At 45.3% G+C, this 15882-nt stretch overlaps 1 protein-coding gene across 3 annotated transcripts in view; it reads left to right on the top strand.

Moving 5' to 3' along the window:
* Positions 1-15882, top strand: part of HK1 (hexokinase 1) — a 1728681-nt gene that overhangs the window by 1589569 nt on the left and 123230 nt on the right. For all 3 annotated transcript variants that reach the window (XM_085603586.1, XM_085603588.1, XM_085603587.1), the window contains one exon: positions 7566-7721. In XM_085603586.1, the coding sequence (XP_085459712.1) occupies positions 7566-7721 (156 nt within the window). The remainder of the gene's footprint in view (positions 1-7565; positions 7722-15882) is intronic.

Here is a 15882-nt window from a genome sequence, read left to right as displayed (position 1 = left end):
CTTAAGGACCTAAAAACATTGCTGTATGACCTCGACCTTAAAGAGGCGTGGATAAACAGAACTGCTCCACCAAAGGCAGAACTTAAGAAAGCTTATTGGTCCTGGGTCCGCAATAAGGGTTTTCTTGATCCTAAACTAGGCAGATTATCAGAGGAGTTCATGCAACATAAACATATCACCTACTATGAACCGTACCTAGATGTCATACAAAAACCTTATGACAGAGCTCTGTTTTTTGAGTTCAGGGTTGGTTCGCTCCTCACCCGTGAAATGACCGCTGGATGGAAGGCTCCCCGTCAGACATCAGCCTCCTGCCCGAATTGCGAAGCCAATCTTGAGGAATATGAGACGTTATTTCGCATGCCATTACTTCGCATGCTTTTACTACGCGGTTATTACTTCGCAATAACCGTTACTACGCAAGTTTTTACTTTGCATACCATTACAATGAAAGTGTTATGGTATGCGAAGTAAAAACTTACCTAGTAATAATAATGGTATGCGGAATAACGTGTCATACTACACTTAACCCTAAAACTCTACACTACACTTCACTAACGCACAACACTACCCTTAACCCTAAAACACTAACCCCCCGACACTACACTAAACCCTAAAACGCTACCCTAGACTTCACTAACCCACAACACTACCCTAAACCCTAAATCACTAACCCCACAACACTACACTAAACCCTAAAACACTAACCCCACGACACTACACTAAACCCTAAAACACTACCCTAGACTACACTAACCCACAACACTACCCTAAACACTAAAACAATAACCCACAACACTACCCTAAATCCTAAAACACTAACCCAACGACACTTCACTAAACCATAATACACTACACAAGTACACAACCCTGCACTACCCTACACAGCCCCTACACAGCCCCACTTACCTCTTAACACACGTGGTTCAAATCTTCTCCCCCTTCATGCTTCCACCGGCTTCCGCCGTCAGACTCTCTTTGCAAATGTCCGACGTGACTAGTACCCGCCCCCTACGCATGCGTTGTACAACGCATGCGATGTAACAGCATGCGTACTAAAGGGACGCGTTGTTACATCGCATGCGTACTAACGCTTGCGTAGTAACGGTACGCGAAGAAATGTCCGCGTACTAGTGGATGTTTCCCATCTTGAGTCAATAGCTCATGTCATGTGCCCAGCCTATAAAGTGCCAAGGGATTGATGGCTTAAACCACTCTGCAGGGAGTTGGGTACTCGTAGCCACCTAGTGGCGTTGCGCATCTTAAGATCTGATGCACGAGCCCTACATGCGTGTGGTGTGGCCAAATTCCTGAGTTGGGCATGGAACATCAGATCGAGAACCCTGAAAGCCAATCTCTAAGTATTGTCTCTGCTATGAGCTACCTACACCCTGTGAATTGTATTTTTTATATATTTTATCTTGTAAATACTATTATTAATGTTACTGTCAATTATTCCATCACAAGGATTTTTTGATGAATTATGTTATTTAGTCACTTAGGGTACATTTATTATTTGATAAAATGTTTTGTACTTTTTATAATATAGCTTTTTAACTTGTGTCCCACAGCTTTTAAGATATGTTGTTATCGAAATAAAGCTAATATGACTGACTGACTGACTGATTTTAACTTATTAACTGCAAGTAACAATAGGGTCTCTCAGACAAAAGCAGTAACCCACTGACCTATTCACAATATGTGCACTTTGTGATCTGCATGGCACATGTTCTTAGCAACATGCACATTACACCTCTGCCATTCCTTTTCATGAGTCAAACCTTCCACTAGACAAAACACCATCTCTCTCTACTAAGAACATTAATCACTGGAGTTATCAAGACATTTTTATTGTTGCCCAAAAATGTTGGAGGCCAGGAAGGAGGCAGCAAGTTCTTTTAAAACCATATTACACTTAAAAACACGATGCCCCCACCTGAAGTTAGCGCCTGGTGCGGTCACACTGCCCTAGAGCCACCCTGCTCAAGGGTCCTGTGACCTCAGTGACAGAGTCACTGCCACTCTATGGTGTGCTGCTTCATAGGTCTGTCCCCAAGACTGGAGGTGAACTTCATGGATAGTGGTGAACATTCCTTCAAGGTTAATCCACACTTGCCACCGCTAGGGTCCTCCTGCTGGTGCTAAGACACCAGGGCTTTTAAGATCTTGTGGCGCCTATCTGATATAGACTACTAGCCGCAGATTTCTTCACGTAGAATTATCCCCAGGCGTGAGACTAGATCTGGAAAACTTTTTGCCCAGCATCCCTGCGCGCCGGTGGGACGGCATCACGCGACTCCGCCCAGGTGTCGTCCGCGCCCGTGACGTCAGCGAGGTCACATAAGTCCCACACCGGCGCGCCTACGTCAGCTTTTTTCCTTTTCCGCGTGCAACGCGGATCCGGTTTGTGCTCTGGGCCTGTTTAGGCCTTTCCCTTCTGCTATTGCTGCGTGTGTGGGAACAGTGTGCGAATGCTTACAGGCTTTAAAACTTGTTCGTCGTGTGGCCGCCTCATGTCGGCAACGGATCCTCACCCCATCTGCATGTGGTGTTTGGGGGAGCACCACGACTCCACTGATTGTGAGGCGTGCCAGCAGATGAAGCCGAAGTCCCAGCGTGAGCGCCGGATGAAACTTCTTTCGGCTCGTGTGTCCAGGTCGGCGTCGTCATCTTGCCCGGCCCCTGAGGAGGGTTCTCGGACCTGCGGCTTTCCCTAGCCGACTTCGATCTTCTCCCAGGTCACAAGTGCGCCGCTCGCCTCTTGGTAAGTGTCGCAGTTTGTCCCCGAGGGTCTGGTTCCGGCCTTTCAGGGGCGTGGGCTCTCCGCGGGTGGTGCGGCCCCGCCTGTCATCCCCTTATCTGCCGTTTCCTGGCGTGGGGATGACCAGAGCCTAGATGGAGACATGTACGGCGGCTTTGCGGGCTTCGCTGGCTTCTTCTCCTCCTCCTTCCCCTCCTGGGATGTCAGCGGATCCCTTTAGTGTGTTGGGCCCTCTGTGGCATCGCCGGCGGCTCCGGCGCCGAGTGGTTTGAATCCAGGCTCGGAGGATGTGGTGCCTTTGGGGTGCGGCCCTTCGGGGGTCCCTCCTTCGGACCACAGCTCCTCTGCTTCGCCGCAAACTCCCGTGGGAGTACAGTGGTGTCGCGGGAGGTCGCCGGGGCTCGGGTCGCACCCCGAGCCCCTCTCGGTCCTCGGGACAGGCGGCGGCCTTGTCCGAGGCCGAGGCGATGCCGCCACGGCAGCTGCTGGCCCTGGCAGTGCCGCTGGGGTCAGCGCAGGGCCCATCTCGCCCGAGCCCCCCTCGGTCCTCGGGACAGGCGGCGGCCTTGTCCGAGGTGATGCCGCCACGGCAGCTGCTGGCCCTGGCAGTGCCGCAGGGGTCAGCGTGGGGATTGTATCATCAAGCAATGCTTTTACTTTCTTTTATAATAATGATGCTTTTAAAAGGGGACAGGCACGATAGAGAGGCCCTGCCCGTACCAGTAAATGCTGCAGCCCAGCAATTCCAAACCACGATGAACTCATTCTCAAGCCATGCATGGAGCCCCACTAGTGCCAAGCACTGCTAACAGAGACCCTCCCAGCTCCCAGATGTGCCAGGACTCCAGAAGCCGGTGGTATCATAGAAGCGAAAAGACAGGTCATGAGCTATGCACAACTCTTTTGCTGACACCGGTGCTCTCTGCTAAAAACAAAGAGGCATTTTTATTTACGAGCGCAATTACCCCTGACATCCACTCTTGGTAACAGAACTCCCCGGGTCATTGAAACACTTTGCTCCTGAGAGCTGCTGTGTTTCAAGAGAGGTTTTCTTTGCCTGCTTTGTAGGAACCCACGGACAATAATTAGGTTTTGGAGTACAGCAAGCAACTCAACATATCCACGTTCCGGCGGGAACATTTGTCTATAAATGAAATCCAGCTTTTAATTTCTATTATCATCAAGACTGAACCTTGTATCCTTGTTGGCCATTTTCCAGAGAACTCCGTGTCCACTACTACCTACGCACATCAACCGTTCAGCGGCAGTTAAAAGAAAAGGAAGCCACCCCACCCCTTTGTAGAGCTGCTCCTCCAATCTCCGTGCGCACCCTCCCAGATCATTTCATCTTCTGCTTACTACACATCTCCATCCACCACCCACTGTCAATTCTACTAATATTTATACCGCATTTTATGTCCCCACTATAGCATTTTCATTATATGTGGTTAATGTCGCATTTGTTCCTATACCAGACAACTAAGTTTCCAGCTACAAAAAAAAAATGTCATTAAATGTACCCCCTCTATTCGCACAGAGCAGACACCCCTGCAAGCCTTCCTCCAGAGCAGACACCGCTGCAAGCTTCCCTCCAGTGCAGCCAGTCCTCTGACACCTCAGGGCAGACTCATCAGGCACTCACCTACCAATGTGGGTTAACCCCATCAACGACTGTCTTCTGTTTTACAAGAACCTACTGACCGGGAATTAACTGTTGCCATTGATTTTAACGTTACAACAAACAAATGATGGACGGAATGCTGACAATGCATACATTCTCCCCCAGTCAAGAGATCTGGGTTAAATCCATCGTTCTTTTGCCCACTACACCACCCCAGTTCAGACATGGCCATATGCAAATCAGTCTTGACCCTGTGCCTCATGGGAACAGTCCAGTCCGAACTGCCAAGCCATGTCTTCCCTGGACCGGAATCAAGCATCCTAGGACCGGTTTCTGGCTATCAGCCGTCATCAGCCAGGATAGCTTGACTCCAGTGGCGTAGTGAGCACGGGTCCCACGTCTGGGAATACCCATCCCACTTAGGGCGAAAAGCGTTACAACAAACAAATGATGGACGGAATGCTGACAATGCATACATTCTCCCCCAGTCAAGAGATCTGGGTTAAATCCATCATTCTTTTGCCCACTACACCACCCCAGTTCAGACATGGCCATATGCAAATCAGTCTTGACCCTGTGCCTCATGGGAACAGTCCAGTCCGAACTGCCAAGCCATGTCTTCCCTGGACCGGAATCAAGCATCCTAGGACCGGTTTCTGGCTATCAGCCGTCATCAGCCAGGATAGCTTGACTCCAGTGGTGTAGTGAGCACGGGTCCCACGTCTGGGAATACCCATCCCACTTAGGGCGAAAAGCGTTACAACAAACAAATGATGGACGGAATGCTGACAATGCATACATTCTCCCCCAGTCAAGAGATCTGGGTTAAATCCATCGTTCTTTTGCCCACTACACCACCCCAGTTCAGACATGGCCATATGCAAATCAGTCTTGACCCTGTGCCTCATGGGAACAGTCCAGTCCGAACTGCCAAGCCATGTCTTCCCTGGACCGGAATCAAGCATCCTAGGACCGGTTTCTGGCTATCAGCCGTCATCAGCCAGGATAGCTTGACTCCAGTGGCGTAGTGAGCACGGGTCCCACGTCTGGGAATACCCATCCCACTTAGGGCGAAAAGCGTTACAACAAACAAATGATGGACGGAATGCTGACAATGCATACATTCTCCCCCAGTCAAGAGATCTGGGTTAAATCCATCGTTCTTTTGCCCACTACACCACCCCAGTTCAGACATGGCCATATGCAAATCAGTCTTGACCCTGTGCCTCATGGGAACAGTCCAGTCCGAACTGCCAAGCCATGTCTTCCCTGGACCGGAATCAAGCATCCTAGGACCGGTTTCTGGCTATCAGCCGTCATCAGCCAGGATAGCTTGACTCCAGTGGCGTAGTGAGCACGGGTCCCACGTCTGGGAATACCCATCCCACTTAGGGCGAAAAGCGTTACAACAAACAAATGATGGACGGAATGCTGACAATGCATACATTCTCCCCCAGTCAAGAGATCTGGGTTAAATCCATCGTTCTTTTGCCCACTACACCACCCCAGTTCAGACATGGCCATATGCAAATCAGTCTTGACCCTGTGCCTCATGGGAACAGTCCAGTCCGAACTGCCAAGCCATGTCTTCCCTGGACCGGAATCAAGCATCCTAGGACCGGTTTCTGGCTATCAGCCGTCATCAGCCAGGATAGCTTGACTCCAGTGGCGTAGTGAGCACGGGTCCCACGTCTGGGAATACCCATCCCACTTAGTGCGAAAAGCGTTACAACAAACAAATGATGGACGGAATGCTGACAATGCATACATTCTCCCCCAGTCAAGAGATCTGGGTTAAATCCATCGTTCTTTTGCCCACTACACCACCCCAGTTCAGACATGGCCATATGCAAATCAGTCTTGACCCTGTGCCTCATGGGAACAGTCCAGTCCGAACTGCCAAGCCATGTCTTCCCTGGACCGGAATCAAGCATCCTAGGACCGGTTTCTGGCTATCAGCCGTCATCAGCCAGGATAGCTTGACTCCAGTGGCGTAGTGAGCACGGGTCCCACGTCTGGGAATACCCATCCCGCCATTGATTTTAAGGCGCAGTCCAGCGTATTTAATTTGCAGAAGAGCAAACAGTATACCGTTTTGTCATTTAATATTCTCGTCAGTGAGTTCCTGTAATGGATATTACAGACTGATACATTTTTCCATGTATTATTATTCTTCAAAGACCATTTGAACCAAGATCTTTTTTTCAACACCCTAAGCCACAGATATGGAGCTTAACTCCTACCTATTTGTTGTTTATCATCACCAGAAGGCAAAATTATCCACATGGTTCCATGCCACACAATTCAGCTCGACACATTTCCAATCCACGTCACCTAATTTGACACCAAAGCACATAATTAAACTCAACAACACAATTGCACAACACACCACATACATCAAATCCACACCACAGAATTCATATCATGCCACAAAATTCAATAGCACACCACATAATTAAACTTCCACTCCACAATTTCCCATTCCCCATATTTGCACTCCATAACACACAATCCCACTCCATATGATCCCAGTGCACTCAGTACCACATAATTGCTATCCACATAATTCCACTGCACACCGTGCCACATAATTCCACTACACAAATCCACACCACACCATACTATTCCACGCCACACTATTCCACTAACAATTCCAATCCAACCCACATAATTCCACTACACACCACATACATACACTCATAACACATAAGTAAAAGATATAATTTACAACGCCAATATCTCTAACTCAAGCAAATGCGAGACCAATTTGCATTGCTAAGGCTTTTTTTTTTTTGCAGAGTTTTATATAGCGCGAACTTGACCCAAATCCAATCAGGTATCAGAGCGCTTTACATAGCACCAGTTACATTACATGAGGACAAACAAAAGGCTTGTTTCAATAAATGCATACAGTGCAGCCTGAATTGCAAGGCCATGTCCCCTCTGAACAGGCACAAAAGCAACCACAGACTGATTTCAGCATCTATGGGCCTCATCAGTGGGGTGAGGGTCACAGGTGCTCTATTGCTTTGATTGTTTGGAAATCGTTCTAACCTAACCAATAAATATAAATAATGTTTATTACACATTGTGATGATGTCCAATACAGTTGTTTAAAACTCTTGTAATGTAGCTGAAGTTTTTGTAGTTGGTAGTTAACTATTTCTCCATTTCTGATTTCAGGTATGAGAAAATGATCAGTGGAATGTACTTAGGAGAAATCGTCCGCAACATTTTAATTGACTTCACGAAAAGGGGTTTTCTCTTCAGAGGTCAAATCTCAGAAGCATTGAAAACAAGGAGCATTTTTGAAACCAAATTTCTTTCACAGATTGAAAGGTAAACCGTTTTGTAAATATATTCGAAACAAGAAGTTGTTTGACTATGGAAAGAGTGATTGTCAGACTTGTTGCTTTTAAACATTATTAAAGCAGTGCCGTTGAAGTCCTACATTAACATTAGAGCCAATCTAATAGAATTAAAGCTTTTTGTGGAGAAATCTGCAGCTTTTTGATGTTTGATTTTTAAAATGTCTTTTCCTTCATTTAAATTACCAACTATCATATTATAAGGTCCTATTTATGAGTGAGTAGTTATTTCCAATGGAGCCGATAACTCTACGCCCGTTTGAAAATTCCAAGTTGGGTCAGAGATTTTTACCCCAACACTTTGTATGCTAGAAATAGCGGAAGCGTCAAGGTGAAAAATAAATGTCTGAAAATGGGAGAATCCATACAGTAATTGTCACAGTAAAACACATTCCTGCATGTTATTCTTCACAGAATTATTTGCCTCTGACTCTACAAATATTGCCAATTGAAGACATGTTTGTTATTTTTATAATTCAAAAGCCAAAGCTCATCTATCTAAACTAAATAGAAGACAAGTATTCTGATGGCACAGTCATTGGCAGAGTGGACAAAACATAGTTGTGATGCATGGGAAGATCTACTGGCTTTTAAAAAGGTTGTTTAGCAATTCTACTTGGGCATCACGTCTCTCTTACTGTCTCCTTATAGTGGGGCAGGCCTTTATTTATTTAGTTTTTTGTGGAGTGTGTGTTATGTGCTATGCTCATATACATTGATCTGAGACTTCTATCTGCATATTCATTTTCTTTGAATTTCCCAGGCGTAAGAATGGATCCGGAAGATGTTTTGTGAGTAGTACCCTGGAATGCCGGTAGATGACTTTGATCAGCTCCGTGTATGTTGTTGGCGTTGTCTGCACCAGAAGTGTCGCTCACTGCACCTATATAGGCGCCAACTAGACACGCTGAGATCAGTTACTTTGTTCATTTCTTTCTGCCCTAGCCAGTGTTGATCCAGAGAATAGCTACTCCTCAGTCAGTGTTTGACTGGATTTTTTCAACAATTTGTCAACTTCGTTTGATGTTTTTCCTCCTGGTGTGTTAGTTACGTAATCTAGGAAGACACGATTCAAGCCCTGCAAGTGCCTGTCACAGGCTGATGTCGGTGACAGACCCACATCTTGTCTACCTGTTGTGTTTAGTGCGCGACTACAACATGAAGCCATGCTCAGATTGCCGCACCATGAATCCAATGGCTTTTAGGGAGATGTCCTTGTAGCCCATGGCGGGCCAGCATGCGACTCCCTGAAAATCGAGATCTTGGTTGAGAAGAAGGTCCTAGGAGCGTTTGCGGAGCCTGAAGTCCTCTTCGTCCCTGTGAGGAGGTGGGGCCGGGACCACGATATCCAACCCCTATCTCACCTGATATACGGGGAATACGAACGCCGGAGGGACAGCGCAGGTCTCAAGACATAGTGCCGAATCGTCCGTCTACCACACCCCCCTTTCCTCTTTCCCTGCAGACGGACCTGACGCGGCACGAGGGAGGAGCTGACCCCGGAAGTAGACCGGCTCCACCACTCAAAGGAGACCCGGACCAGGACGTAGGGTCTCGAGGCGGAGCAGGAGGAAGAGGAAGGACGACGCGAGTAGAGCAGGAAGAAGAGGAGAAGACCAACCGCGAACCGGACCAGGACGAGACCGAGACTGAGGAGCCGGAGGAGTTCTGGAGTGAGGACTGGTGGTGTCCCCCGGAGGAGGCTGTGGAGCGGCCGCAGCTCTGGAGAGTTGCGGCGGGGCCGGGTGAGTAACGACACTCCAGGGGAAAGGCTGGTAGGGGAGAGGGCGGAGGGAGGACATTGAGGGTGGGTGGGCGGAATCGGCATAGACGGGATTCCGGGGCACTGGAAGCTTACTCACCTTGCACTGGGTTTTGTTGTCCTGCGTATCCCTTCGTACTTTTCCCTGAACACCGAGCGGGTCTGGCGGGTCTTGTATATCAAGCCACCGGACACGAAAACTCCTCACCAGACGTACCACTCCCCGCACGACCCTTTGGTCCATTTTCTTCTTTCTTTGCTCTTTTTAGCGTGAGTTGAATTACCCGAGACTAGGGTGACGAAGAGGATATACAATCCCCTTACTTTTGGTTTTTTCGTAAATACACAAAGTGGAAGCACGGTGTTCCCAGTAATAGGACCAACCCACACAGAACCACGGGTGAGGTGACGGTTACAGCATCCCTTACACTAAGTGAACCTGACACTGACGGCCCCCCTGTTTTCTTCTTTTTATGAGCCTTCGGGAGGAACCAACCACGGCCGAAGAAGCGAAGCAGACCCACTTGCAGTCCAACTTAGAGGAAGAAGACGACGACCAGCGTGGCCCCAGTACTTCTTCAGGAACAAGAACTGATATCTTTCCGACCCCCACAGCAAAGAGTGGCCTGTCTGACAATAAACCATTCTCACTTGGAAAATATATTCAGCCTCCGCGTCTGTATATCCGACCCGCCCTCCCACAGTCCCACTCCATTTCCTCGGGACATTCAAGTTAGAGGCTCAAGAAGAAGAGTAAGAAGTTGAAGAGTTCTTTGAGACGAGGGAGCATTGGCATTCAAGGCCTGCCTCCGCGGTAGAGCCTGTGCCCTAGCATAATCTGCGCCTTCCGACTTTCTGGGAGTCAGAGCGACCCCTGCCCAACGTAAAGAGTATTATGAGACCATGTGCCTCATATTTGGGTGGCCCGACCCCTCCGGTGCACCTTTGGGCCCGCGGGGTTGGAGGTGGCCTCATCTGGTTCCACGGCGACAGTTCCAGCCCGGCTCCAGTGGGCTCCCTTGGATCCATTCCTGGATCCAAACCGGCACTGGTCGTACCACCTCGACCATCCCCGCCGCCGGTCCCGATACAGGCGTCGCCGGCGGCGTTGTCCCCATCCTGATCCCCAGCTCCAACACGTAGCTGGAGGGGCGTGGCCCAATGCCGGCAGGATCTGTGATTCCTAGATTGACGGCTGAGCCTCATTCCTTTGGGTTAGGACTCGAAGAGGGATGGGGGGCATCACTGGACCCTGAAGAATACCAGCCATTTGAAGAAAACCCTAATATGGACTTGTGTGAGGAACTGGGTGAAGCCAGTGGACTGGATATTTCTCCAGATATTGTTATGCTTTATTCCCCTACCGTGGCTATGGAGGAGGGACCAGTGATGGTGCGGAGGGTGACTGAGGTCCTTGACCTCCAGTTGTCCTTGGTGGCAGTGAAGACTAACATCTTGACAGAGGTGCTGCAACCGGGAGTCTCCACATTCGAACCGCTACTGATGCAGCGCGGCTATAGCAAAGCCTTTACAACCGACACCAACCGAGGAAAACCTTTATACCACTTGTTCATTGGTGGGGCCCATAACACCAAAAACACACACTCACTCAGTTTTTCTGGATCAGTGATAAGCTGGCGAGCTGTAAGACATACGGGGTACCTTCATACTATTTTTCCTAAATAATAACTATATACATTATATACATCTGACTCTAGAATTTTCGGTTTTAAACATCAAGATACTCCGTTATTTTGGGTCATTTGACCAACTAGTAGGAATCAGTTGATGGCGATTAAGTCCAGCTCAATCACAATTAAAACCTTTAACTTTTATTAATCATAACTTTAATTCTAATAAACACAGACTCAGTTTGAGTTTGCATGACATTTTATATAGATTCATTGAATAAGTAAAGTTTTATTAGACAAAATTTATACACATTAATTTCATAAGAATTCAAGTAGATTGAAATAGAAATGGGAAATACTCATTACCCTTGGCCTTAGGGTGATGACGAGAATGGTTCACCAGAACATGAACCGCAGATCACAGGATAGGTTCCCAAACTGACTGAATGTCCCTCTAACCTTCTCTGACGTATTCATTCCCAGGATAGAATCTCGCGACGGTCTCGTTCCTTTTCCCCATCGAAGTTCAAATTTGTCAAACTCTTTTCAGCATCAGGAAGAAAAATCATCTCAAGAGACAGCGTGTCGTGTTGAATAGTAGAATAAGCAAGTGCCACAACGTCATTATAAGCACCACTTTTTATACCCTTTCACTAACTTGCTATACCCAAAATTGAAACTTTTTAGGGGCTGCTTTCATTCTGATTGGTCCATTGGAAGGGTGGTGATGGTCACCTCATTGTCCTCCTTGCCTAAACCTGTTCTGTAAATAATACATTTTTGCACCACTCTCGTGACTTGTCAAGTCCCAAAATGTAACTTTGTTAAAGTATTTGCAACAATTTCCATCAATGATGAATAGAATCATCTTCTGCAGTTCGAGTCTCTCATCTGTTCTCATGGATTCGCACAAAAAGTTTGGCACAACTCTTGTCCTAGGTCAGTTCGGCCTTGACATCTCTCACTCCGGGCATAGGCCACACACTTGTGATTAAAACTCCCATTCTGCTCATGCGCGGGGGGGCCATCTTTGTTCTTGCGTACAATCACATCTCTCGGCAGCGGCCATTTTCTCAGCGAGACCTAGCAGGCCCGAACGGAACTAATATGAAAACAACATAGCAGAAATTAGACATAGAAAATAAGCCCTTCTGTTTACCACCCACCATTCTAATGACCCATGTTAGGTGTTACCTAGCATAAGCGACATTTAAAGCCATTTTACTTACCATCTGTATTCTTTTTGCCTCAATATATTTTACTACAAACGAAATACATGCAATCTACTTCTATTTTTCTACACAAATCACAAACCAATGTTTATTTATTTTCACATTGATAAATAAATTACATTTTTGCAAATGCCAGTTAGTTTCCCGCGTGTAGTGTCTAATTAAAGGTGCATTGGTTGATTAGAACATGCATTCAAACAGTTAGTATTTTTAAGGTTCTGAGGTCATTAACTTCGAAGGGGGTACAACATTTTTTGTATTTTCCCCTGCTCCATCAATTCCCCCCTTTGGTGATTTGTAATATCACCACAAAACCATCTCTACCAATTTTATCAGAAATCATGTTTCTTGTCCTTTTTATTTTGTTAGTTCAAACAATTGTATTCTTCACATTCTGTCTCTTAGTCTTGTTGTACATTTTCTCTTTAAATTCTTCTAATTCAATCTCTCCCATTTCTCGTTCTTTGTTTATTTTTCTCATTTTGTCTTTTAACCTTATTTTCTCTTTCTTTTTGTAATACATACACATGCTAATCTCAGTATTAATGTCATTAATATCACTATTGTCACTGGTATTAATATTTTCCCAACTAATGAACTACCTATCTCTGTGAACCATTTATTTACTGAGGAAAAAGTCTTACCAAATTTCTCCAAAGCACCATCAACCTCCAGTGGGGCAATTTCTTTATGCAATTCAGTAATATTCTTTATATACTTTTGTATATTCTGACTTTTATCAGGAATGTAAGTGCAACAATGTTGTACCTTCAACATTCCACAGACTCCTCCCTCTTTTGCCAAAAGAATATAAGGGCAAGTCGATTTTGCATCACCATAGCTCTCATGGCAACCATCTCGATATTTACCATCAAGAACCCTCCAGCAGTATTCGTTGATAAACGATCTACTATTGTTGACAATTTCCGAATCTTATATGCATTAAAAGATACACCCACTGCTGGTATCAATGCTCCAAAAATGTCACCTTTTATCTCAGAGAAGCCTTCCCTTCTTCTACGTGTTAGTGGTTTACCTATTTTGTGAGTTCCTTTAGTTCCCCTATCTACATGAAATATCTTTGGAAAGACCAGGCCTAGATAACATGTTCCATACCAATGGTCCGGTAACCTATAATAGGCTTTGTTCCCACAAACAAAATAGATCCCTGGGAATACTGGATCTTTTCCTCCTTTGAATCCCCATCCCCCTATAATTCTGTATGTATCTCGGCATTCACTAGCACCCACGAAATAGTTATCATACATAGTGTTATCTCTACGAATGAACAATTTCCCTTGCTGAAGCAAATCTAACCCAATTGCTATATTAGCTTCACTTTTATCATAACGTCCTTCCTCAAAACCCCAAAGTGGTGTTTTCATCTTTTCTCCTGCTACTTTTCTTTGAAACTTAACTCTTCTATCCTCTACCATGTCTAAAAATACTTTTTCTTCTTTTCTTAATCTACAAGTAAGGTTGTGTCTAAATGCGTCTTTTAATGTTAATTCTTTTGTTTCTAAGAAAAGTTCTCCAAAAACTTTACCAGGCTTCACCTTGTTTTGTTCAGAAACTTTAGCAAAACGTCATCCATACCAGTATAGTAATATTCTAGTTTGCCTGTCTTATAAAATAAACTGGCCAACACACTGCAAGTTATTCCATGCGTCAAAGGAAGGTGATGATATGTTAAACCCTCTATCACAGACGCAGGTAACTGCATACAGACATAACAATCCCGAACATCCATTGTCTCTACATATTCATATAAAAGCTTTGTAAAAACATTCTTAGAAAAATCATTTATTGACCTTTCTCTATGAAATTCAGTATTATCTATCAGTGTTGCAGTATCCTTTGTGTTATGTGCCTTATCACTATTTGTTGTATTGTTCATCCCATACGTATTCTCTGCAGTTAATCTAAGTGGAATGACTATTTCTAAAATGAACCAAATAAGCATTAGTAAACCTGTACAAAAAAAACACATTCTACACCATCTGTGTAGAAAACTACACCTAGATCTTCTATTTTCATTCTCTGCCATGATAAACTATAATCTAAGATATGTACAGAAAAAAATGTATCCCTCCACACTCAGAAAGTATATGGCCTTTGAACCAACTGCCCGTGGCACACTGTTTGGTCCTTCAAATTTTCTTTAAGTTCACCAGTTTATCTTTATTCTGTTTCAATCTCTTCAGGATGGGCACAGTTCACTTTCACCCTCTTGTTTATAATTTTCGTTCGAGGTCTCTTGACTGCTATCCACCTCTTCGATGTCAGACAGTGCTATGTAAGTCCATTCAGGTGATTTGTATTTCAAATTAGGTCTTTTTACTCTTTTCGGTCTTTGCAATTGTCTTTTATTGAAATGCTTTTTGATTTCTTTGACTTGTTATTTCATTCACTTGTTCCTCTTTGTCTTTGTTCAAATTTATTATTTTATATCTCAGTCTTTTACATTCGTTGGGCCAATTATCTACTTTTCGTGGCCTTTTTAGTTCAGTCTCTGTTTCTTCTTGTTCCACTTTCCAAGCTCTCTTTCTTGGTCCTCTCCTGTCTTAATTCTTCTTCACTTTCTTACGATTCTGTTTTAGATCTCACTTCACTTTCTTTCACTTTGAAGTTTATGATTTGTTCGACATCACTGTGAATTATTTCTGCCTCTCCTGTTTCAATATCAATTATTTGCTTTCCAAAGTCCTCTGTTTGCTTTTCAATGTCCTCAGTTTGCTTTTCTATGTCCTCAGTTTGGTTTTCATCAAATTCAGATTGTTCTGCTTCAGATGTCGAACTGGTATCTGATATTTCCAGATGTCGACTTACAGGGTGATCTTCAAGATCTGGAACTCTGACTGTTTCAGTTTCTGTCTCAGATGCCGAACTGGTGTCTGATATTTCCAGATGTCGACTCACAGGTCGATCTCCAGGATCTGGGACTTTGATCGTATGACTGGCTTGAATCCAATTTTTCACACCTGCACACTTTACTGCTGTGTTAGTCACTAGGATCACTTGTTGTGGTCTGTCCCAGCGAGGAAGCAGGCAATTTCTTCTTCGGTGGACTTTTATGTGGACCCAGTCTCCCAGACTCAGATCATGAGCTGGGTTTCTTTCAAGTGTGATCGCATCCAGTCCAACCTGATGAAACACAGAATGCACCACATCAGTCAATCCTTTGCAATAGTCCAGAATAAGATCATCAGTTATAGTCAGCAGTTTGTTGACAGGTACGAATGCTTGTCTCATTACTCGTCCCATTATTATTTCATGCGGACTCAAACCGTTTTTTCTATCTGGTACGCTCCCCATGCTCATGAGCACAAGAGGTAGGGCATCTGGCCATTTGAGTCCTGTGGCTAGACACCTCTTTCCTAGCCTATTCTTGATTGGGTCATTTACTTGATCAACCACCCCAGAAGCCTCTGGTCTGTAGGCACAATGCAGCTTTTGTTGAATTTCTAATGCTTCACATATTAGCTGGATGACTTAATTTTGGAATTG

This window comes from Triturus cristatus, chromosome 1_2 (genome assembly GCF_964204655.1).
Source record: "Triturus cristatus chromosome 1_2, aTriCri1.1, whole genome shotgun sequence".
Taxonomy (NCBI): domain Eukaryota; kingdom Metazoa; phylum Chordata; class Amphibia; order Caudata; family Salamandridae; genus Triturus; species Triturus cristatus.
The sequence above is the reverse complement of the archived record's forward strand: the minus strand, read 5'-3'. Positions and strand labels throughout refer to the sequence as shown.